Source organism: Corythoichthys intestinalis, chromosome 9 (genome assembly GCF_030265065.1).
Source record: "Corythoichthys intestinalis isolate RoL2023-P3 chromosome 9, ASM3026506v1, whole genome shotgun sequence".
Taxonomy (NCBI): Eukaryota; Metazoa; Chordata; class Actinopteri; order Syngnathiformes; family Syngnathidae; genus Corythoichthys; species Corythoichthys intestinalis.
The window spans coordinates 27,977,986-28,004,280 of record NC_080403.1 but is presented as its reverse complement, the minus strand read 5'-3'; the positions used below and the strand labels follow the sequence as shown (position 1 = coordinate 28,004,280).

Genomic DNA, 26,295 nt, shown 5'->3' with positions numbered 1-26,295 from the left:
TTTGAAGTGGGAGGGCTGCCACCCTCCCAGTTCAAATGGATTGGACGTCTACTAGTAATAAACTCATTCCAATTCACTGCAGAAGATTGGTTTTCTGTTTATTAGTTATTTTGTAGAATATCCTAGAATGATTTCCTGACCAATGCATCGAAAATCGTTGTATCTCTATATGGTCAGATCATTGTTATCGTGAGCTTTGTATCGCAAATTGTATTGTATCGTGAGTTACCAAGAGGTTCCCACTCCTACTGTTCAGCGTGTCTTGTACTCTTAAATTGTAGGTCCTTAAATTATACTTCACTCCCACATCCTACAGCCGTGTACAACATAAGAGTAAAATAAGAAATGTTCCCAACTAAGGATATGTCTCATTTTGGGTCTGTTATAGCCATGAACTCAAATCTCCTCAATCATGGGAATGCACCACTGTGCCCTCAGCAAATGGTACTTAACCCTCAAATACTTAAACACATGGAATTAAATCATGGCGGAATTATGGGTGGATTCTACGGAGAGAAGGTGTGCAGTGTGCTGCCGAGATAGGACAAAGTTCTTTGAGAGGCTTTGAGAGTTAACTTAAAGCAATTTTCTCCTTGGCTTTATCTTCCTTCTCTGTCTATAACACATACTCTGAGGAATGACCCTGAAATCACCCATTTCCCCCCCAGGTTAAATAATTATGGAGAATCTGTTCATTGTGACAGAAATATTCACCCCCGATCTTTTACCCAAACTTCCTGTGTGTAATTTATAAAGAACCGACATTTAATATGACCAGTTTTCGTCATGGACAAGATTATTAAGACTGGAATATTAAGTGTGATGTACAGTGGGGAGAACAAGTATTTGATACACTGACAATTTTTCCCATTGGCAGTGTATCAAATACTTGTTCTCCCCGCTGTACATACTCATACATGTAATTCATTGCCGAGGTATTTTGCACCAACGATGCTGGGACCATTTGTCAATCAAATGGACTGCTTTAGTAAATTTAAAAAACATGCAGTTTAAAAGTAACCTCTTTAACATTTTTTAAGAATGTTTATGAACAGTAATGTGATAAGAATATTTATATGCATCCATATGCCATTACAGTACCTCGACATACGATCGCTTCGACACACGATCTTTTCGACATCCGACGTAAAATTTGACTTGCCATTTGTTTCCACACCCGACGACATGCTTGAAATAAGACAATTTCTGACAGCGCCGCAGTTTCTTTGTTTTGCCGGAAGACGGACGCACGGCTGAGTTTCTTGTGAAAGAAATCAATCATTATTACAGGTATTATTATTATTATTATTATTACTATTATTATATTATTATTATTCAGATTTGTATTCATAATTTTATTTGTTTTAGTAACAACAGTATTTATTAAGGATTTAGTGTATGTTTTTCGGCTGTGGAACGAATGGATGGAATTAGAATGTATTCTTATGGGAAAATCCTGCACGACATACGACCATTTCGACTTACAAACAAGGTCCTGGAACGAATTAACTTCGTATGTAGAGGTACCACTGTACAATGATTCAAAAAACTACTCTATCACTAGAAAACAGGGAGATTCCCTTTTAAAGTGGAAATCTGAATAATTACACAGAACTGCAGCAATATTTTTTTAATCAGTTAATGTAAAGGCAAACATTTTGGCAGAATAAAACACCCGTCAGTCATATGATCAGATCATTTTTCTGGATTAAAAAAAGTTATGTCACTGTAACGATTCAGTTATTGACTCAGGTCATATACAATTGAAAATGAGCTAAATATTGTTCTTGCATTGAATGACAACTCTAAATTAAAGTAAATTGTTGTGAGGCACATAATGCTAATACAATTCAATAAAGCACATCTAAACACATCTGTAGGATCAATTTAGACACCACATTTTCAAAGATTCAGTGATAGTACTGCAGTCTGGTGTGCTTCCCAGATCAATTACCATTTCCAATAATGTATTTCTCTTCTACTTGACTGATAACAGTCATTTACCTACTTATTGTCCAGATGGCTTAGCTGTAAAAATTTACAGAGGAATCAATATGGAGGGACTGGCTTCAATAAAGTACATATTACACACTCCTTTCTCCACTTCAATCAGAGTCTTTTTCTTCTTCATCATTCCCAGCCAGGCAGCTGCCTTCACATCATCTTCTTCCATCTTCTCATCTTGCTGTCGCTATTGGCTGCTGTCCTTACTCCCAGCTCATCGTTATGTTTCACATGGTTATTTTGCTTCTTCAAGCAAGTGGAAGCCATTTAAGTTCTATTGATGTAAGGTCTGTAAAATGTTGCTGTCCTACCGTGTTGGATCCATTTTTAGCTTTAGCATTTTAATTACTTAATTAATAACTATTTGCATTTGATTAACAGTATATTTATTGCAAATTATTTATTGATGATAAACTTAATAATTAGTTTTGTCAATAATTTTGATAAAAGCAATTTGTTTAGTAGCTCATTTTCATCTGATTTTGGGACTACAGGGATGTTCTTCGCGTTTGATTACACTCACAGGAAGTAAAAATATACCAAAAAAATATCATAATAACAGCTTTCACACTTCTGTTGACACTTCAGCACTTATAAATTTTGTCTGTCAGTGGCTTCGAATGCATTTTATATAAGTTTTGTCTGTCAGTGGCTTCGAATGCATTTTAGATGTGTAAGTCCATTGGGGGGTTTAAAGGCAAACTTGCATAGAAATCAATTTCCCCTCACTGTTTCATGCCTGAGATCAAAATGAGTGTGTGATCTGGTTGAAGTTTATCATCTATGTGGTTTGTAATTTGATTTCAATCAATTTTTTAAGTCAAACCAGTTTGCAATTGAGCAGATTCGAAATTGGTGTGACTTCACACCACTCGTCTGTGTCTTACGCTACGTCTATACTAGGATGGATAATAGCCTTAAACGTGTAATTAGTTTGACTATAGACCCCAATCACCAACGTCACACAATCACGTGATCGCTGTATTGTGCCGCCATATTGTCCGTCATTGTGTGTCCGTATTGTCAATGATCGTAGTCTCTAAAGGGGGATTCATTTGCAAATTATGGACGCCCCGGTGCTTTCAGACGCTGTAAACTCATTGGATGAGTTGCATAAAAGCCGTTATTTGGAAACGCTTCGGTTGATTCAGTCGGCAGATCCATATTTAATGCCCAAATCGATGTTTCCTCCCATCCGGTCCCGTCCCGTGCATCAGAGCTCGTCTTGAGACCACAAAATTTCCAATCATACTCCAGTTTATGTCACGATGAGGAGTCTGGTACCCAAAATCGGCACCGGCCCGAATATAAACCGACATTTGGTCAGCTGAGCGTCACCGTTGTCACGATTGTAAAATGAAACTTGATCGGCGGTTCGACAACGGGCCGGTGTGTGCCGAAAAATAGCCGCCCCGCGTGAAATGTCCCCCCTCACGGGAGCGCTTATTTATGACGCTTTATTGAAGTGAAAACATCAAATGTTTTCATGGACGCATTACAGTAATGGATTTACGACTGTAAGATCTTTTAAAATAATTAAATTACACAAAATATTAGTACTGTATTTTAGTAACAAATCATGGACTGGGCCACATAACCATCTTTGAACAGAAATGTATTAGTCTACAGGTTTTCATGACCATATCCCAATGACAATCACACAGGTATGACATTTATTAGTACAAGCAGAGTAAAATAATACATACGTGTTGGTATCACGACTATTGATGTTTTCCCTGCTGTCTGACGGCTGTCGACACAAGCACATCATGGACCGAGATAAACAAACCGTGCTGCTTTTGAGATTTGCCCTTTTAACAATGGGCACACAGCAACTACTAAAATCACTGTTTATCTTCTCTGTTACTGCAACCAACCGCCACACATGCCTTCACCATTTTGATTAATCAATGTTAATGATTGTCAGGAAGGTTTTTGGGTTTGTGTACTAGGCGGTGATTCCTTAGACAAGCAGAAAAACACGCAGTAATAGGAGGAATGTACATAGCGCTAATATGTAAACTAGAGATGTCCCGATCCGATATTTGGATCGGATCGGACACCGATATGGGAAAAAAAATGCGCATTGGTATCGGATCAGAACACGGAAAAATTCCGATCCAGACGTCCGATCCAGTTTTTTTCAAAATCCGGTCCGGGTCTTCCAGCACACCGATTTACCTAATCCATTCCAGTTTTTTGCTTCGGTTTCCCTAAAATCCGCGTCCACATTTTACGGCACACCTTCAACACACTACATTTACATTACCGTCTCCCAATTTACCGAGAGACTTTATCGGTAAAAATGTCAGCTGTGTGGGATCATTTCACCTAATAGGACGACAAAGAGGCAGAGTGCAACATATGCCACAATAAAGTCAAGCGTAGTGGTAAAGCTGTAAGAAGTTTTAATACAACCAAAACCAACCTAATCAAGCGTTTAGCGAAATACCACCACAAACAATGTAAGGAATATGTTAAGAAAACCGAAGACAAAAAGAAAGGTCCTACGCAATTAACACTGGCAGAAACTTTTGCTATGCGTGACAAACTGGCACTCGACAGTCCCAAAGCCCAGGGAATAACAAGAGTCATTGCTGAAGAATTCATTCTGGATCACGAGCCATTATCTCTCGTGAGTAAAGACGCACCATCCAACATTTATGCTGCATTCCAGAGAAGTGGGAAGTCGGATTTATCCCACTCGGATGGTACCAGTTCCAACCTCAAAGCGTTCAAAGCAAATGTAAAGAACAAAGATGGCTGATCGTGATGAGGAGTTTTTTATTTTGGCCATCCAAAGACTTTTTGACCTCCAGCGAACCTGCCTTCCTATAAGCGATCAAATAGTAGAGGAAAAACGACGGCTGCGTTATAGCCCACACTGTAAACTGCCTTTTTTTAGTTACATCCTTTGCTGATCGTCAATATAAAAACAAAGCACAACAAAGATAATACTGTGTATGAGAAAAAAATACATGGCGTCTCAAATAAACTTGATTTACTTCATTATTGTGTTATCATTCAATACGTTTTCATGAGCGCCAATTTGTCCATTGACGTCAGATTGAAACAACTTGGAAGTCGGGGTAGTTATTTTTTCTCCGACTTCGCGACTTGGACCTCTCAGTTCAAGTGGCGTTCCAATTATATTTTCCTAGTCAGAGGTCGGAAAAGTCCGACATCCCACTTTTCTGGAACGCAGCAATAGACCCGGGTAATGCCAATGCTCAACTCACGGCTTTAGCTCAGCTCATGCCGCTGGATAAAAAACACAAGAATACCTGACTGCTGCTGACAGCTGCTACTAACTACGTCAACGTCGTTTTACTGGAGATAATAGATATCACATGTATAGAACTAGATGCAAAACGACAGACTCGACTGCATTAGCAACATTGAAGTATTGAAAACCAGATGCGTTAGTAAACAGCTGCCATCTTAAAGCAGAAGACTTCCCTAGTAGGCTGTTGTGAACCTTCCAAGCGAACCTAATTAACTTTTTACCTAAAATACCCCAAATCGGCAAAATCATGACTTGAATCCATCTTCAAAACAGTTTTAAAACTTTCACATGTCGAAAGTTGACAGAAGGGAAATTATGGAATAATGGGAGCAATTTTAACAACTTTTAACAATTGATTCGCAAAATTAAATGAATTGAATGTAGTTTAAAGCTGCTGATACAGAATGGGGACTTGAGTATTTTATTTACTGTTTTAAAATGTTAACTTGATACTGAAATAGTCGTTTATTTAAACCTGAGAGGCTTTTTATACAATTTTTGTAACTAATGCACGAAACATTAAAAGCATCTAATAGCTTGGGGGATTTTCCACTGAGGTTGTTGGTGTGTTTTGCTTTTTTAAGACAGTTTACAATATTATTTGCACGTTTTACTGACTGACTATGCCATTTCTGTTTGTTATTTATAATGTTTTGTGTTTGTCACTGAATAAACAGGTCAGTTTCTTGTTACCAACCGTTGTGTGTTATTCGAACTCACCTAATTCAACTGGCTAGTTGTTATCAAGAGTACTAAAACCTTTTGTCTGACAACTAAGTAAGGAGGCTAAATAGCTTTAAACTTAAACCTGGATCGGGACATCCCTAATGTAAACACGACGAGCTGACGGACAATATAGCGGCACAAGTCAGGGGGGCGGAGTTGTGACGTCACGTGATTGGGGTCTATGAGGCATGTCGGCCACACTCGTATGCCTATTATCTGGATTAGTTGTTTGGAGATAATGTAGGCGGGTAATATTACACGCCGCTTAATATGGACTGGTGTCTCTGTACAACAATCTGATACTAAGGATGTGACGTCATGCCGTCGCCATTTTTAGTGCGGCATGACGGCATCGCAAACAATCGAGGCGGACGATCACGATGTGGTATTCCTTCTCTTTTTGTCTTTTCCACACGTTTTTCTTGACCTTCAAACTACGTTGCAATAATATGCTTCAATTCAGTGCCCATTTGTGGTCCTCCCATCGCGGATGATGCGGAGATGAGCATTTTTTACAGAGCTCGACTCTCGTGTTGTCTCTGATCAGCCAGCTGCGGGGCTGGCCCCTTCCAACTCAATGCCGACCGAACATGAGTATATAAAAATGCGTAGAGGAAAATTAAACCCCAAAAAGTGACCTGCGTGGTACCCCCAGTCGAAGAGGTGCGCGATCAGTTTTTTTCCATGGCATTTCTGCCTGTCAAAACTTTCGCCACGTCCAGGATCGCCACTGTCATGCACAAGCACTCCTAGTTGCGGCTTCCAGGAAATATACGCAGCACCACACCATATGAGTCTATTTGTTATTTTCCGAGTGATGAGAGCGTACCTGAGCATCGATTGTAACATCCCAAGTAACAATGTCAGGCTTATTTCAATCACAAGTCGGCGACTGCTCATAAAAGCCGAGCGAGCTCTCCCTTCACTCTCGCTCCTGCGTGATGCTTTCGATTGCTTTCACGAAAAAAAAAACAGTGATCACAAAATAATGACAGTCTAGAAGGTGTAGTAATTTTGAAATTTGCTGCCGGCAAGTAATGAGTTTCTGGTTCAGAGATAAACCGCGTGGGCGATGACGTAACATATGAGGCTGCTCCTTTCTACGCATGCGTATTGTGCACAAATGCAGTTGTACCTTGCAGGTGGGGGGGCTTAAACGCACCTTAAACGTAAGTGTGGACAGGTATAAAAATAGCCGGCAAAATACCCTGGAGAAAATTATCTGTCCTTGTGTAGACATAGCCTTAGTATGCTAGTAGCTGTTTACTTTGTGCTTCATACACAAACACTCGAATGGCCGCTCAAGGTCTTAATATAAACACTTGGTCACCAAAACACACCATCTCAACAATGGCTAATTATTGCAAATAGTTTAAATATAAACATTAAATATCCAAATCTGAGCAAAATGAGCCACATAATAGGTTAGTAAGTCGAGAACTACTCGACTCCATAACTACTGAAACTCTGTTAACCCTTTAACACCGAACGTGTCGGCAGCGACACGTTTACGCATATCGTCTTTGAAGCTTCGTCACGCTGTAATTACGTCACCCACGTGCCGCTGTTTGGTCTCATTTGAAAGTGCGGAAGTTGATGTCCACACCAGTTTTTATTTGAGGTCAATCGACCAAGAAAAACGGGAGATAATGTCATTTGAGTTTTATAGTTTTATTGCACTCATAAATATGCATTCAAACGCTGCATGGACCATGTATCTATCTCCATATTTTCATCATTTCTTGTCCTTTTTCAAAACCGAAAGCAGCAGAAAAGACTACATATCCCAAGAGCCGTCCTGATGTCAAGAAGGACAAACCGAATGTGATCATTTTTAATAAATTTCCGAACGAGGCGCCAACTAATGAAAGGGAGGCATGCGACGCAAGCAACGGCCGCTTGGTTTGAGCGAGCAACTTTGAAACGTGCAGAATTAATACAAAACTACATTTAGCGCAAGCTAATGCATTATTTCATTAACTCAAGGAAGAAGATGAGCCGTATTTGATGTCTTTTTCTTTGCATGAGTCGGCGTCTCGGCGAATAGAAGTGACGGCAGCGCGCAAACGGCGAAAGAGTAGGCTGTGTGACGTAGTGTGTGACGCAGCTCCGTGACCTGTTCAAGCTTTATTGAGTGCGCAAAAAAAAAAAAAAAAAAAAAAAAACCCTTTATTAGGTCGCATGCCTGAAAATTTTGAATTGAACTGAACTACTTGTTAATATTTTTTCAAATACTTTTTTTTCAATGTTATATATATATATTTTTTTTACTATAATCTTTTTAATTTTTATGTAGATGTGTGTTGAAGAAGCTTGATTGCATGTAGGTATATACTTTTGATAAGGTGATGTGTACAACACCTAACTTCACAAAGAGATATCCTCCAAACCCTTCTTGTGTTAGATGATATATATAATTTTTTTTCTCACTATTTTGCACTGTATGTAACCTGTTTTGACCATAGTATGTGTAAAGGCCAAAAAACGCCTATGACCATACATGCTGTTTGTGTTGAATTGTCACACATAAAATTATTCAATCTTATTTTTTTCTATTGAATGTTTATCCTAACAAGTTGAATAAATATGATCAAGCTTCAAAACGGTTGGTCGAGCATGTTTGGTTGTCAGTGGGACGTCAACATTACAAATTTTGAAAAAAGATTTTGGGATTTTTTTCTTTTTTTGGGTCCAAAATGTGGATTAAAATTGGTCAGTGAAGAAAACAACAGTTTGGACATGAAGTTCAAGGTGTCCTGAAATAAGGGACCCAACTTGGCCATTGTAAACAATTTTTTTCTTTGAAATATAAAGGCAACATCAAATGCATGCAAATTCGGCCAAAATAGGCTTAGGTGTTAAAGGGTTAACTGCAATATACTACATACTTACAGCAGATTGAAAAATGTGATTTTCTGGATTATTTATGGTATTGAGTTTATCATATTATTGATGCCTGATCTTTTTTTTAAGTATAGGTTACATGATAAAAGGCATCCACAACAAATTGAGTGAACTCAAAAAAGCAATTGTCAAGTTGGATATGTGCCTGAAGTAACATTGGAAATGTCAAGTAGTAAAAAATTAAGTCAGTTCAAGTATTTGTGACACTTATCTGATTATTAGACAAGGCCTTGTAAGTAACACCAAAAGCACTGTATCATTTGAAAGATATAAGATTTTACCTCATCCCTACAACATATTTAAAGACTCAACACTCTATTATTCACTACACTGTTTCAGGTGGGCAATTAGTCTTTCTTGGTCAACATTAATCTTATAACCAATGAGGTTCGATTGGGCATAGAGCACAGATGAGTCTGCTAAGGTATGAGAAAGGCTGACATAGATTAGTGGCTCAAACTAATTAGATGATGAATCATTGGTATCATTGTAACACTATGTCAATATTTCTATGCAAAATGGCTTTGTGAAGACCCCTTGGCATGCAGGCATTTTGAAACACCTTTATTGCACCTGGTCCTTGAATATTTTACTTAGAACTTGATTGGTGAGGTTTGATTTTGTGATTAAACTAATTTATGCACACAAAATAGAATCATTGAATAACAATTCCAAAGAATACATTCAGTTTTTCAATGGAATATTTATTATTTTTCGATTCTTTATTTTGATCTATTCCTTCAAAGCTTGACATTGACATTTCTTTATATTTTTGTCATAAATATTTGTTGTTCTCAGAATTTCCAGGTTCATAATAAAAAGAAAATAGAGGGGAAAAAAACCCAAACAAAACGAAAAACACGAACAGTTGGTGGCCTCGCACTACTCTTGTTATTGCCTTTGTGCCATAATAATTAATCCCGCTAGGCACCACCTGAAATGTATCCCACCGAAATACTAAATGGAGTAATTAGCCTGTGGAGACCACCACCTCAGAGATTTGTGGAATCACAGACTGTTGGGAAACCACAGTTGACAGGTTGAATGAATCGTGGCTACATGTCTGCCCATACTCTGTTGCGAGCAGAAGTAGGGCTAGAAAAGTTTGTGTCTATAGCCCTTGAGTGATAATCATACATTTTCTACTGTCCATTCTGTTTAAGTTCATTAATAAACCTATTTTAGCTGTGCTATTAGCAAGGGGGTACACATTGCATAGTTGCATTCAATAATTAGACTTTGGTTTTAATCCGCCACAATGTTTCTCATGTGTAATTATTACTGGTGTTAATTTAATCGATTTACTTTTGCAACTAAACAAATAATTCAAGTACTACAAATAAACGTGTCATGATACAAGTACATACCAATACATATACATCGATACAGATGACTAAATAGTTACCCAGATTAATAATTATTTGTGTCCAAAACTCTAAAACTATGACTGATAGTGCTGCCAAAAATAGCACTGAACCCAACTCGGCCTGTCTGCTCTAATGTCAGATGATACCACTACACCTAAGTAATAGTGATAGTACAATATTTTCATATGATATATTTTGCTGTAACAGGATATTGATTTCCAGTATTGGACTTTTTGAAAATATTGTACATTTTCTTAGACATTGAATTTTGGGGTTTTCATGATCTGTAGATTTACAAGAGAAAAAAGTATTGACCCATTTAGTCAATGTGCAAATATTCTACCGTAAGTTTCCCTTTCTGGAATGACTGACAAAAAAAAAAAAAAAAAAAAACTTTTCACCATACAATTTTGTAGGAGTACCAATATATCTTCTATGAATTGTGAAGCTTTCTAGAGTAGATGGTTGCACTGCTCATAATCAATACTGAGTAATAAAGATAACTGAGCAAGACGCTATAATCAACTCATTCTCAAGGCAGCCACCCAGTGCCATTCGATATGTCTCACCCCCTTACTTTCATTACTTAAAGTTTTAATTACATGACTTGTCGAATCTTTTTTAACCTATGAGGAATCATATTAGATTTTTCTCTATTCTTACTGCGTGCAGATTGGCACATTTCCTACCTTTGTGAAAGCCAAAAAGTTCTGTTCAATGAAAAAGACTGAGCATTTTTGTAATGACAGTGTAATGATGAAATACAAATGCTTAACATTCCATGAAGCTTTTACACAGACACTGTACAGTATGGGGTATGTGTGTCTCCATCAATCTTATTGTTTGAAACAGGTAAAGATGAAAGCAATTGGATTACTTGTGGTGCAATTTACAAAGTTTGCTGACAAATTTGTTCATTGAAAAAAATAAGAGTGACGCGGAGAAGAAAGATAGACAGACTGAATTGTTTTAACACTTGCTGCTCTTGTGCCCCATACACCGCACAACCTCAAGAAACACCACACTTTATTGAAACAACCACCACTCATAGTCGTGGTTGCCCCAACTTCGAATCATCCATTCCATTTCGGCAGAACAGATAATTAGCAATCGCAACAATATTCTTATTATTCCTATTTATAGTTATAATTTATTTGTTTTTCTATGTGTAATTGCTATTTGTAATTGTACCAGCAGTATTTAATAAGGATTTAGCGTTGATTTTTGGGCTGTGGAACGAATTAATCGAATTACAGTGTATTGTTATGGAAAAATCCTGTTGGACATACGATCATTTCGACTTACAAACCAGGTCCTGGAACAGCTTAAATTCGTATGTAGAGGTATCACTGTACATGCACAGCCCCCCCCCCCCCCCCCCCCCACACACACACACACACACTGTCCTATCTGTAAGTTCCCTTCCAGGCCACAACCGAACCTAACTTATCTCCATTTAGAAGACTGTCACTCCCAAACATATTTGAACTTGTCTATTTTTTTTCTCCCTGCACTAATCTATCATTCTAAAAGGTGGCTCTAGTGGTCTTTCGTCATTTCTTGGCCTGGTTCACCTCAGTACCTTGCAAACCTTATCATAAATTGTTGAGAGCAGGTTAACTCCTATTTTTGTAGGCTGCAAATGTAAACATGGCACATGTTTCAGAATAATTTAGACAACAAATGCCATCTTCCATCTTATATAAAGTACAAATTGTCAAAGAACCACTATTTAACCATTATTCAGTAATGTTTTATTTCATTCAGGATTGGATGACTTTTGTTGAGTGAAAAAGTTGGAGGCTCAGTACCTGTGGCAGTTAGTAACACTGTTTTTAATAATTTGATTCATCTTCTATTCTGCTTATCATGCATTTACTCAGGGACAATTTGAAGTAGTCAATCAGCCTATCATGCATGTTTTGGGAATGTTGGAGGAAACTGGTGTACCCGGAGAAAATAAACGTAGGCACAGGGAGCCTCCTTCTGCAACTGGTTGCTGAACTTCCTCAGCAAGAGACCACAACGAGTACATGTCGCCTACAACATCCCGAGCACCATCACGCTAAGTACAGGAGCCCTACAGGGCTGTGTTCTGAGCCCCATGCTCTTCACCGTGCTTACACATCTCTGCAAAACAACCTACAGTACCAACCACTTGGAAAAGTATGTGGACGACACCACTCTAGTGGGCCTCATCACCAACAGCGAGATGCACTACAGCAGTGGTCCCCAACCTTTTTTGCACCACGGACCGGTGTAATGTGGGCCTTTTTTTCGCGGAACGGCAATGTGTGGCAGAAAATGACAGTAAATATAAAATAACACGTCGAGGCTAAAAAGGAATATCAAGCGCAGGGAAAATGTCACTCACCAAACACAGAATCAACCGTTTTTTTAACAGCGGCCTCTCCTAAAACTTGTCGGCAAATATCCATGGTCGCAAGCATAGTGAGTTCTTCTCCAATCGTGAAAGGTTTTTTAGCTTCAGCAACATGGTTTGCCATGAGGTATGCTCTCAGTGCATTTGCTTTCGTTGCCTCGTTTGCTAGCTTTTGGCCGACTATTATGCAGAATGGAGTTGGTTGTAGGCTCCTCTTCTGGCTCAGCAGGTGGCCTTTTCCCCATAAAAAAGCTGTCTAAAGACGTTGCAGCCCGCATCACACAATCAGCAGCAGCTAAAGGTACTGTTTAGTAACTGGCACTGGGATGTGCAAACACCCTAGTAATTGCGGCCAACCACTAGATAGCGACCTATACAAATCTTTACTCAGATTAGTCTATACAGTAGACAGGGATATTGATGTGACAAGAGCCACAGGCCAGATTGCAGTAGTTAATAAATCATTTATTTCTATGCGGACCGATAGCAAATGTACCACGGACCGGTACCAATCCTCGGCCCGGTAGTTGGGGACCACTGGCTATAGGACTGAGATGGACCTTTTGTCCACGTGGCGCAGAGAAAACACCCCCCCTGCCGAATGTCAGCAAAACAAAGGAGATAATTGTCATCCTATTTGTCAATTTTTAAGTCTTGTTTGTGGTCCAATGTTTGTATGTCCCGCCAAATGTTAGTCTTGTGTCTTTGTCCTTGATAGGGATAGAGAGAAACACAATTATTTTTCCCTGTATGAATTGTGCATATGAAGAAAATGACAAAAAGGTGACTTTGAACATGCAAACTCCATACAGAAAGACAAGTTGCTGGAATTGAACTCTTGATCTCAGAATTGTGAAGCAGAAAAAAGTAATTAGTTAGATTACCCCGTTACTGAAAAAATAACGCCGTTACATAACGGCATTATTTATAACGTTGTTACTCCCAACACTGATCAAGTGTAACGTAACTACAAGAGGTTTGGTACCTGCTACGCCATTGTATGCTACTACTGCTATACCGAACTTTGTTTTTCCTTACAGCGAAAGACAACATAACTTCTGTTTTTTTTCCCCCTCAAACCCACAGCACGAACATCCCCCAAACTTACCTTGAGATTGTTCTTTCTGTTCTTCGTCTTTTCTTCTTTCGTTTATCTGCTCCCAAAGGGTAGTGCCCTTTCGACATGCTGCTTAGCGGTGCCAGCTTGGAAAAAGTGAGGTCAACCAATCAGCTTATATGTTATTGTAGCGTCATATGGTTGCGAGGTTCAGATTTTTTCATGAAAAAAATATACTTTTCAGAAGCATATGTAGCATTGCATTGCTTAATTTATACTCTTTTTCGCTGGAACTGGAACATACATTGTAAGCAAACACGACATGCAATATACACTGGCATTGTGGGGCCTTGTAGTGCACCCAGGGCTCTACGCGATGGCTTAATTGGCGTAATGGCAGGGCCGGCCTTGCCAGACAATATTTATTTTTCAAATGAAGTTGAAATATCTCACTGTTAGAGTCAAGAAATTGGAATGGTAATGTTATGTGCATATTGGGGTTCAGAATGAACTGAAACATTTCACAGAACAACATATTTTAGCCAGTAGCCATGATTCACAAGATGTTGTGTTGTTAATGAGGATGTTTGGGTGCCTCTGGGCTCAAAGGCATATTGGTAGCTAAGGTGTATTGAATCATTTCTGACCTACAAGGTTAAGTATTGGTGAAGGAGAGGAAAGTCAGCATAACAAGAGACTATTGATTCACAATCACTCATCTGCTTGCCTGCCTTATCTCCAGCCCTGACACAAGCTGAATTTGATTTTGTATTGAATTTTGCACTTCTTATGTCATCTTCCCTCATCGTAAAATACACTTTTTTTGGGATCATAGCCTCTTTGGGGCAATTTTATCGACCGTGTTTTATTTTAACTCTATAATGATGCATAGCGCCCATTATTTGCTTTCACGTCATTTAGTTTTTGTTTTTATTGATTATTTTTTGTGCCACCTTTGAGAGTGTACGCCTTTAGTGTCATCTTTACTTATATCCAATATAAGCTAGTAAATGTGAACTGAAGTTTTGTTTTTTCATATTCATGCAATGTATGTCCTGCGCATGAAACGTATGCTAATACTTTTACTGTCCTAAATGATGAAAATCAATACTTGCAGGCATATAGAGAAAAGGTTATAAACATAATCAAAACCATCTTGGAATCTAGGTAGCAAGACATCCCGATAGGTTTTCACTGTCCTAGTGACAGGTGGCTGTTTGAGTTACTTACATGATTAAATGCAAGGCTTGACCTTGATCAAGGTTGCCACACAAAAGTGATTATGACCAAGGTAGCATGTCACTGTACCAGATTGTCTGACATTTTCCAAGACTTGATGCTGTACTGAGAAAAACCTGTGAGACACTCATGTGTATACTGAAATGTCACATGTTAAAATGATGCATTATTAAGAGAAATAGACCATTTCACAAAGTGTATGACAGAGCAGCAAATGATTTGTGTCTACCAATTGTGCAGACCGACATCTGTTATGGGTTGTTTCATATTCACTGACCTTCAAGCCTACTTAGAGGAGAAAGAAATGATAGAGTATGTCTCATTCTTCTTACCTTTCTCCTTCAATCTTAGAAAAGTCATAAAATGGGCTTGGCTTTTTTTTGTTCTTTCATTTTTCATGTGAAAGGAAATCGGAACAAATAACTCTTGCGCTAAAGGAAAATAATGTCTACTTTTAATTATTTAAAAAAAAAAATGATAATGATGAGAGATCTGTCTTGAATCTCATGAATGTGGCTGCAATAATAAGGCAACAGAAACTTACACATTGATAGGTGCTTAGAAAGCAAATGTTTGTGAGAGTAGATGGAAGAGGGAAAACATGATAGCGTTCACTTGTGATGAGAAAATAGAGGTGTGTGTTAACAGCTCCTGTCTTGTGTCTTACCGTAGGTGTCAGTTTCATGGGATTGTTTGTAGTCCCAAGGCAGCATGACCTTGTCTCACTGAGCACAAGCTATTAATTAACCAAGCATGTGTGTGTTCATGGAGGTTGGCGCCGTGGTGGTCTACTGGGGAAGCGGGGTAGAGGGTTGTGAGTGGCATCCCTCTGTAGCAAGCCTTCCTGCCTGACTGTCTTTATGCAATCAATGTGGTTGACGAAGGTGAAGATTCAAGGGCAGACAAGAGAGAAGGTGCTTTGATTGAAAAGTTTGTCTTTATACTTTAAATAGTATAGCTCTTTAAGTTTCTAAGTATATTGTAGCCATGTTTTATGCCTCTGCTTCTCAACCTTCCCTGCATGCATTTGCCTCCCAGAGTTTCAGCTTCATGGATGATAACCTTTTCTGCTCGCTTCATAGATTGTGTGTGTGTGTGTATGTGTGCTGTGCGTGTGACTTTCCCTACCCTTGGCCGATGCTCCAGAAAACATGAAGTCATGCTGGGTGTAGTGATCTTTCTGCATTGCTGTGATCGACAGCCAGTCAGGCACAACCCCATTGTTCACACTTAAGGTTCTTTTTTTCTTTAAAATAATAATAATGTTAATAAATATGCTACTACTCTATTATTATGTTACTACTACTATTAAATATGATAAAAAAAAGTGAGTGACACACACGTTATTAAGATACACTGGAACAATTTTCACTTATTCAAATATCGAAGAAACAAAATCAACGTTTGCATTTTCCAGTTGGTAATGTACATAGTGATTGTTTATTATACAGTAGATTACAGTAGTTTACCAATTAAATATTATTTACAAGTTGTCAGATGCATTTGAAATCAATAAATTGCGCTCAGGTTTCTTAACAATGTACTAAATTTAGTTTTTTGCTCAAATGAAGTGGTCACTATCCACACAAATTTTACTACTGATCCAGTGAGTTAGAATTAGTAATTCAGAAATCTAATCATGATAATACCCATCTTTAGAAAATGTTACTGCAATAATGTATAATTATTATAATATAATAAAACACCATGCGAAAACACCGAAAAGCAAATACTTGCATCGAATGGTTTTTATGTTTTATATAAGAAAGATTATGATACAGTGGTATGAAAAAGTTCTGAACCTTTTTTTAAATTTCTCACGTTTCTTCATAAACTCACCATCAAATTTCAGCTGATCTTTGTCAAAATCACACAAATGTAAAAACAGTGTCTGCTTTAACTAGAACCACCAAATATTGCTAGGTTTTCATTTTTTAATGAGGGTAGCATGCAAACAATGACAGAAGGAGGAAAATAAGTAAGTGAACCCTCTGCCTTACTTACTTAGACTTAAAGAGCAATTGAAACCAATTTTTACCAAACAATTTAAGTCAGCTGTGTGCCCAATCACTGATGAGTGGTTGACAGTGGATACAATACCATCTCTAAAAGTCTGAATGTTCATCAGTCGACTGTCACAGAAGTTGTCTACAAATGGAGAGAGTTTGGCATTGTTGCTTCTCTCCACGAAAGATGACGCCAAGAGTTCAGCGCAGAATACTCAGAGAGGTAAAAAAAGAACCATAGAGTGTCTGCTAAAGACTTACAGAAATCACTGGCACAGTCCAATATCTCTGTGCACACATCAACTACTGTGTGTCACAAAAGTGAATACACCCCTCGCATTTCTGCAGATATTTGACATGACATTTTGGAGGGAAAATGACAAGCAGTACTCAGTTTGGACATTTAGGGATGTACGTAGTTCCCATGTGGTGTGCTCAGTTTTGTTGCCAGGGGTTTGGATATTAATGGCTATATTTTGAATTATTTTGAGGGGAAAATAAATTAACTCTGTTATATACGCTGCACACAGAGTACTTTTCATTGTGTCAAAGTGTTATTTTGTCAGTGTTGTCCCATGAGAAGATATACTTAAATGTCTGCAAAAATGCGAGGGGTGTACTCACTTTTGTGATACACTGTACATGTAAAACTGTGGCCAAGAATGGCGTTCAAGGGAGGACTCCACGGAGGAAGCCACTGCTGTCTAAAAAAAACATTGTTACTCGTTTAATGATCGCCAAAAGGCACTTGGACATTCCACAGAAGTTTTGTCCAAATATTTTGTGGACTGATGAAACCAAAGTTGAATTATTTGGGAGTAAAACACAACGTCATGTGTGGAGGAAAAATGGAACAGCTCACCAACATCAACACCTCATCCCCACCGTGAAGCATGGTGGAGGGAGCGTCATGATTTGCGTCTGTTTTGCTGCCTCAGGTCCTGAACAACTTGCACTAATGGAAGAATGAATTCAAAAGTTTATCAGGATGTTTTGCAAGAAAACCTGATGCCGTCTGTCAGACAGTTGAAGATAAAAAGAGGATGGACGCCGCAACAAGACAATGATCCAAAACACAGAAGTAAATCAACTTCAGAATGGTTTCAGAAGAACAAGATACACGTTCTGGAGTGTCCAAGTGAAAGACCAGGCTTGAACCTCATTGAAATGTTGTAGCATGACCTAAAGATAGTATTTCATGCAAGACATCACAGGAATCTGATTGAACTACAGCAGTTTTGTTGAGATGAATGGCCCAAGATTAGTCCTGATCGATATGCCAGGCTGATCTGCAGCTAAAGGAAGCGTCTGGTTGAAGTTATTGCTGCAAGGGGGGGTGGGGGTGGGGGCACAAAATATTAAATGTGATGGTTTACTTACTTGTTTTCCCCTTCTGTCATTGTTTACATACTATCCTCATTAAATTTGTCAAAATCACACAGATCAGATCTCATTTGATGGTGATATTGTGCAGAAATGTGAGAAATTCCAAAAGGTTCAGATACTTTTTCATACCACTGTAAGTGCCAAATAAGTACTAATGATAATGGAGGCAGCTCTAAAAAATTATTTTAAGAGAATCCTCAAAACTGTAATTTGCTGCAGATTTTCTTGTATTTATGCCCTTTCTCTCTCATTCTCATTGTGGCTCTAAAGCCTGATTAATAGAGATAAGTGAAAAGTAGGCAAGCCAAGGTGAAGAACAGAATCCCATCCCATCATGTATGTGCTGTGCATTTTAATTAAGGAATGCATGAACATTGGAGTTCCTCCATTTGTGATGGGTGACCAGTTTAAGGGGCTGTTTAATCGGAGACGCTCTAACAGCAATCAGCAACGTGTAAAGGGGACCTCCGTTTGGCATATTTTTGTTTTAAAATGAAGTTTGTTGCACTGATTTGTTTTGTTTTTACGCAGGGCAGTCTAACCAACTATCATTCACAATTTTAAATGCTATTGAACTCTAGCAAAACACCCAAAGGGAGTATCAAGGATAAATTTTGCTCTTCCAACACACATTGATTCACTGTCATTAAAGCTGCAGACCATTTTTGTTTAACACTTGGTATGAAAATCAATCATAATATGTGCTCGCAAAATGCTATTTTTACCATTTGGTATATTTGATCTCACACACAAATCCACAGTCATTATGATGTTTTTAATTTTCTGTTTCAAACACAATGAGGACCGTCAATATCCGTTTATATTTATATATTATATTCTTTTTTTTTTCTTTTCTAAGTATCGGTTCAAGAACCATTTCAGAAGCAGAACTGTTTATAAATTACCAAGTAGTAACCAGGATAGGATGAAATCCAAACAATATTCAACCCTACTCCTCCCTGTCCCCGCTTAAGTTGGGTAAGCTCAATGATCTCAACAGTATGTGGTAAAATAATTATTTCAATAATCAATAGTAAACCCACAAGGTTGACATTAGACTGTGAATATTACCAAAGTACACAGTTTCTAATATGATGAATTGCACATATCCCTGCATCCATATTTTTATTTTTATTTTTGAGTCATTCATTGTGCTGTAACAATACAGCTATAATGAGTCTGAGCAGTGCTTCCTTCACTTCACACGGGACTTGTATTAGTGGCAAAAATGGCACAATGTGCAATGTGGCATAGAAGCTTTTGTGGCGATGCTTTACAAGATACTGGATAAGTCAGAAGATGTGTAAAAAAAAAACTCCACAGCTGATGTGTCAACAATATAAGCCAACTATCTACAACATTTGAACCACAACACAATGATATTAAATGAAATGAGTCATTCTCATTTCATATAATCTTTTGTTGTTGTTTTAACGTACTAAGGAATAGAACAACAGAATAAGTAGAGTTGTCTGATAAAGACTTTCTAACCGATATCCTGATATTATCCAACAAAAAAAAATCTGATACTGATATCAAACCAATACTGATATATGTGGTCGTAGGCTAAACATATTATGGCCAATTGTAATGTGATGCCCCACTGGGTGCTTTAACAATGATAAATGTAACAACTTCAAGGTTTTCCAAATAAACATACTGTGAAAAGTAAGAGAATTACTTGAACCGATGTTAGGAAAAAAGTAACTGTATTGCACCACTGTATTTATTGTTGAAATCACTCTGCTCACATACTGTAACAAATCCCAAGCATCTTAGTTTGGAGTCATCTATTAGTTATTTAGCATAACTGCTGTGCAAAGCTGTAAGCAGCCCTTATACAAAGGCAGAATGCTTCAACATTCACTTTGAAGGCAACAAGCATATTGGCCCAAAGCGGATTATGAAAAAACAATGTTGATATTATCCGATATTTTAAAATGCTTTAATCTGCATACATTATTGGCTACCCGATAATATTTGACAACTCTAAAAAGTTTTTTTTTTTCATCATGTCATGTTTGTTAGACCTATTGTTGCAAGACACACTATAGTTAGTGTTGTTTTAGTTGTACGTACTCATTTCCAAGAGTGACCAAGTGAGCTGAAAATCTTTGTGTATTGTACACAGCTGATTGGTTGCCATGCATTTTTAATGTGTGCCCACATGGTCATTATGGGACGATAAATGTTGGTATTTGCTACGTAATTATTTTTCAATGGACGCAAGGGTCTATGTCAATTTTCCCTATTATCCAAAATTTCATGCATGTAGAGTCAATTTGTCTTACAGCCAATAGACACACACATTCTTTTTAACATATCTCAGGGCCACTCACTGTTTCTTGTGCGGTGCCATGTCTCATTGGTACTGTAGAGTAGTCATCTCACTACCCAAATGTTTTGTGTTCCTTCTCCCTCAACTGGTGACCATGTTAAAGTATCCTTGAGCAAGATACTGAACCCCACGTTGTTCCTCATGCCATGATTTTTCATTAAAAAGAAAGAAAAAAAAAACATAGGTCACACTTTTTTACTTTTTTGTTTTAATTTATCGTTTTTAATTTCACCTATATAAGAGTGTAACGGGATAAAAACTCTAACTTTCAAATACTGTGAGAAAAAAAGCCTTTTTGTTATTCCTGTTGTACTGAACCTGCACCGAACCGTGACCTCTGTACTGAGGTACATACTGAACCTTGATTTGTGTGTATTGCACCCCTAATGTATATACAGTGGGGCAAATAAGTATTTAGTCAATCACCAATTGTGCAAGTTCTCCTACTTGAAAAGATGAGAGAGGCCTGTAATTGTCAATATGGGTAAACCTCAACCATGAGAGACAGAATATGGAAAAAAACAAAATCACATTGTTTAATTTTTTTAAAAATTATTTCCGAATTAGAGTGGAAAATAAGTATTTGGTCACCTACAAACAAGCAAGATTTCTGGCTGTCGAAGAGGTTTAACTTCTTCTAACGAGGTCTAACGAGATCTAACGAGGCTCCACTCGTTACCTGTATTAATGGCACCTGTTTTAACTCACTATCGGTATTAAAGACACCTGTCCTAAATCTCAGTCAGTCACACTCCAAACTTTATTATGGCCAAGACCAACGGGCTGTCGAAGGACACCAGAGACAAAATTGTAGACCTGCACCAGGCTGGGAAGACTGAATCTGCAATAAGTAAAACCCTTGGTGTAAATAAATCAACTGTGGGAGGAGTTATTAGAAAATGGAAGACATACAAGGCCACTGATAATCTCCCTCGATCTGGGGCTCCATGCAAGAGCTGACCCCGTGGTGTCAAAATGATAACAAGAACGGTGAGCAAAAATCCCAGAACCACACCTAGTCACCTGGTGAATGACCTACAGAGAGCTGGGACCACAGTAACAAAGGCTACTATCAGTAACACAATGCGCCGCCAGGGACTCAAATCCTGCACTGCCAGATGTGTCCCCCTGCTGAAGCCAGTATACGTCCAGGCCCGTCTGCGGTTCGCTAGAGAGCATTTGGATGATCCAGAAGAGGACTAGGAGAATGTGTTATGGTCAGATGAAACCAAAACAGAACTTTTTGGTAGAAACACAGGTTCTCGTGTTTGGAGGAGAAAGAATACTGAATTGCATCCGAAGAACACCATATCCACTGTGAAACATGGGGGTGGAAACATCATGCTTTGGGGCTGTTTTTCTGCAAAGGGTCCAGGACAACTGATCTGTGTAAAGGAAAGAATGAATGGGGCCATATATCGAAAGATTTTAGTGAAAACTCCTTCCATCAGCAAGGGCATCGAAGATGAGACGTGGCTGGGTCTTTCAGCATGACAATGATCCCAAACACACAGCCAGGGCAACAAAGGAGTGGCTTTGTAAGAAGCATTTCAAGGTCCTGGAGTGGCCTAGCCAGTCTCCAGATCTTAACCCCATAGAAAATCTGTGGAGGGAGTCCGTGTTGCCCCAAAACATCACTAATCTAGAGGAGATCTGCATGGAGGAATGGGCCAAAATACCAGCACCAGTGTGTGAAAAGCTTGTGAAGAGTTACAGAAAATGTTTTGCCTCTGTTATTGCCAACAAAGGGTACATAACAAAGTATTGAGTAGAACTTTTGGTATTGATCAAATACTTATTTTCCACCATGATTTGCAAAATTCTTAAAAATCAAACAAAGGGCTTTTCTGGGTTTTTTTCACATTCTGTCTCTCATGGTTGAGGGGTTCCCATGTTGACCTCTCTAATATTTTCAAGTGGGAGACCTTGCACAATTAGTGGTTGACTAAATACTTATTTGCCCCACTCTAGATATATATTTTTAATATACAGGTGAGGCTCTGAATCTCCTGCCTCTCCTGTCTTTGCTCTAGTTATTTTGATGAAAAAGCGGTTCATGGTTACATCATTCAAGAAAAATCTAGGGCAGTTGACTATTTTGTTAATTAAAAAAAACAAAACAAAAACATTATTATAATATTGTATAGTCTACAATGAAAACGTGCTGAGCCACCTAGCCAATCATCATCGTGTTTGCAATGGTATCACTACCTCCTTCTCTCCTGCTCCCTCCCACTCTGCCCTCTCCATGGCAGGTGTGTGACAAAATCAGATAACTTGCGCTTCATTCAACCAAAATTTAGTAACCCGCCCCTTCACATCCTCAGTAATGGTAATGTCATTGCAACGATGGGAAAAGTAATTAATTAAATTACCCACTACTGAAAAAAAAAACCCCGCCGTTATACGCTAACGCTGTTATTAACAATACTGATCATCAGTAGGTAAATGAGGTGATACTGTTATGCCCTCTGAGTGCCTTGAAGGTGGTATGGTGGGCTATACAAGTTAAAGCCCATTTACGGTTTGTATGTAAAACAATTCTTGTTGCGGTGTTGAGTTTTCCCTTGGCATTTTGAAAGTTTAGATCAGGAGGGGTAGTGAGGAGTTATACAATAATTCATACATTTCTCGGTGGTTATGTTTTATCTTATTCTTTGTAAATGCATTAGGGATTGTTCTTCATATGGGACTGAATTATTTGTTTCCTTACTTCACTTCAGTTCCACAGCATCGTTTTTCTTTGTTGTTGACCTTTTTCCCCACTCTAAATGTGCTTATGAGTGATAATTCAGCTAAAGACACAGTTGGATATTATCTGGCCCAGTGGGTATCCAGCCATGGCTGCAGAGTGCTGATGATTCACTGCCTCTCTTTATGCTAACCTTCTTGTCCCTGTTGTTCTTCTGTCCTGCAGTTTTGACAGGAAACCAAGCTGAGTCCTGTGCCCCTGTCCAAGGCCTTCGTACAGCCAGGGCTGGAGAGACACGACTGAGGAGAGCTGCCACTGAAGAGACCTACTGGGCATACTCAGGTATTTTATGTGCTTATGTGTGAGAATGGCAAGAATATTGGCTTCAGAGTCTCACCACGAGGAAAAGTGTGGTTGCTATTGTTCTGTTAAAAATGACTGCTCATGGCATTAGTTTGTTTTGAAAGTTGGAGAAAAGCAAGCACATTGCACATATGATTGTGATCCTTATATACACGTTGATGAAAAAGTCACATCTATTTAAATTCATTTCATCATTTTTAGGGATGTTCGCAACTCGTCCTTTAATGGTTTAACCGCTTACTTATAATTAAACATTTTGTATTTTGCTAGTTGATTAAACGCAGCATCATATGTCTGGAGCCCCTTTCAGACATATGCTGAACTCCGGTGAATGCCAGGATTTAAACGGGTAGCCCTTACGTCTGAAAGCAATTTCCCGGATCGACTGAGAGAGAGATGACAAGAACATTAACCGAGTCGCGTCCTCTTATAATGTCAGGGTCTTCACCTGGCCGCAGCAAAATGAAAGCAGCCTTTCAATTCCCGGGTGACAGCACGAAGCCTGATGACGTAAATATCATGGCGAACTGATTGTCATTTCCTTTTTTTTCGCAGTAAGATGAAAAGCGGTAAACAAACATTGCAACGTGACAAACTGAAAAAAAAAAAGACAGAAAGAAACACCCGATGCCGACCAAAAGTGAAGTAATGTCCAGGTTATAGAATTCCATTTCTCGCCCTCCACGCACAGAGAGCGCCGAGTCGCCAACATGGGACAAGTCTGAAAGTGTCTGTAATTCCTGGTACATATCCCAGTGTCTGAAAGCCATTCCATGGGAAAATCCCGCATCACATTACACAGGAATTTACCGTGATATAAGTCTGAAAGGGGCTTTAGTTTTGCCTCTTTGTTAACAGGCTGAGCAGCCAGGCGAGAGACATACCCCACCCCCCCCAAAATAGCTCGTAAATACGCAAAACTTTTCCATTTGAATTTTTTTAATTTAATATATGTATTAAATTGGGTTGAGCTTTTCTGCTTATAGACTATTCGACTAGTTGCAAATAAAATCAGAGATTAGTCGGCAGGGAAATGAGTCAAAATACCCATCCCTAATCATCTTAATGATTTAGAATACCAATTTTTTCCAGTTGTTGGAGAGGTAGTTGTGGATAAACTAGATGGGTCAGTACATAATCTTGGCCATCAAACACCTTTCTGTTGCCATCAAACACCTTGAACTACAAAAAATGTAAGGCTGACTGATTGTGGGCAAAGCCCTCTTGTTAAATCATCGGTGTGTGACATGGACGACAGACTGAGACCCTGTTTGGCACTACGGCCTTCAAAATAAAAGGCCTATAAGAACCTCTGGGTGGTAGATATGATGTGGTGTAACGACAAGATGTCTGATTCAATCACTGCTTCCGAAGCATAATACAACCTTGAGCAAGCTACTGGTGTCCCTGTTGAGTGTGAGTGATCTGGTTACCTTCACTCCTTGGCAGCATGCACAATCAACACTGTAGCAAAGGGGGCGCTCGACCACTTTTTATCACTTAAAATTTTCAAAACCTACTTTCAGAAAATGCACTTTATACATAAATCAGTATGAAAGTACAGGACATTTTCAATGTATTAGAGATTTCACAGTGTGACAAAAATTGTTCTTTACAAAGCACAAAGAAAAAGCATAGAGTATATTTGATCAATTCGATATATTTGCTTTGCTCTCTGAGCTTTTCTTTCTGTCACTTTCACCTGTTCTAATTTCTTTAGCATCACATAGGGTTGAGGCTTCACTCTTTTTGTGTCACAGCCTTCAATTGCGTAATTTAAGATTGGTGTTCATGGTGGATATACAATAAGAATTTTAAATAGCTAGACAGGCCCAAATGCCGGGTTTTTGTGCTGTGGCACTTTAAATGTGGGTCTTTTTGTTATCAGTAAGGATAAATTAATTACAAAGTCTCGGAATAGATACATTTTTATAATTGAGTCCTACTGAGAGGAAGGGTATGCCCTGGACTTCAGTCTCAAGACTGCAGGGCATATGTAAAGTTACAAAGACGGGTGTTCATACCCACGTTTTCATATCCACACCACACTTAAGAAGAATTTAGATGTTTAGTCAACTAAACCCCTTTAGACCTGCATTTTTTTCTGCTGGACTAAAAAAAAAAAAAAGTCTCTTCTGATTTTTACTCTACTCAAAGACCAGAACAAAGTGCAATCTATTGGTTGGAGATATTTCATGCTTTTACTGGTTATTTTTAATGTTATTATTAATGTGTTTTTGATAAGAAAGGGACACTTACGGTTGACTTTTTGAAGTTGCGTTTTGTCTCAGCCATTTTCAAAGAGCCAAAAATAGAAAAGAGGGTGCGCTAAACCTCATGATTTGATTTCGATGGGTAGTTTCGTCCAATCATCTCCTAGAAGTTGCAGTCACAACTAAATTCAGTGTATTTATTGGTTTAAAGACGCGAACGCGTCATGTCCTTCAGCAGCATGCTCAGGTCTGAAGGGGTATTAAGATGAAAGCTTTGCAAAGTAGAAGGAAATTGGACTACACAAAGAGAATTCATGCAAGCATTGGGAGA

At 38.5% G+C, this 26,295-nt stretch overlaps 1 protein-coding gene across 2 annotated transcripts in view; it reads left to right on the top strand.

Annotated features, from left to right (window-relative positions):
- The window catches only part of LOC130921740 (receptor-type tyrosine-protein phosphatase gamma-like), a 346,401-nt gene that overhangs the window by 41,094 nt on the left and 279,012 nt on the right, over positions 1–26,295 (top strand). For both annotated transcript variants that reach the window (XM_057845976.1, XM_057845977.1), the window contains exon 2: positions 23,614–23,730. In XM_057845976.1, the coding sequence (XP_057701959.1) occupies positions 23,614–23,730 (117 nt within the window). The remainder of the gene's footprint in view (positions 1–23,613; positions 23,731–26,295) is intronic.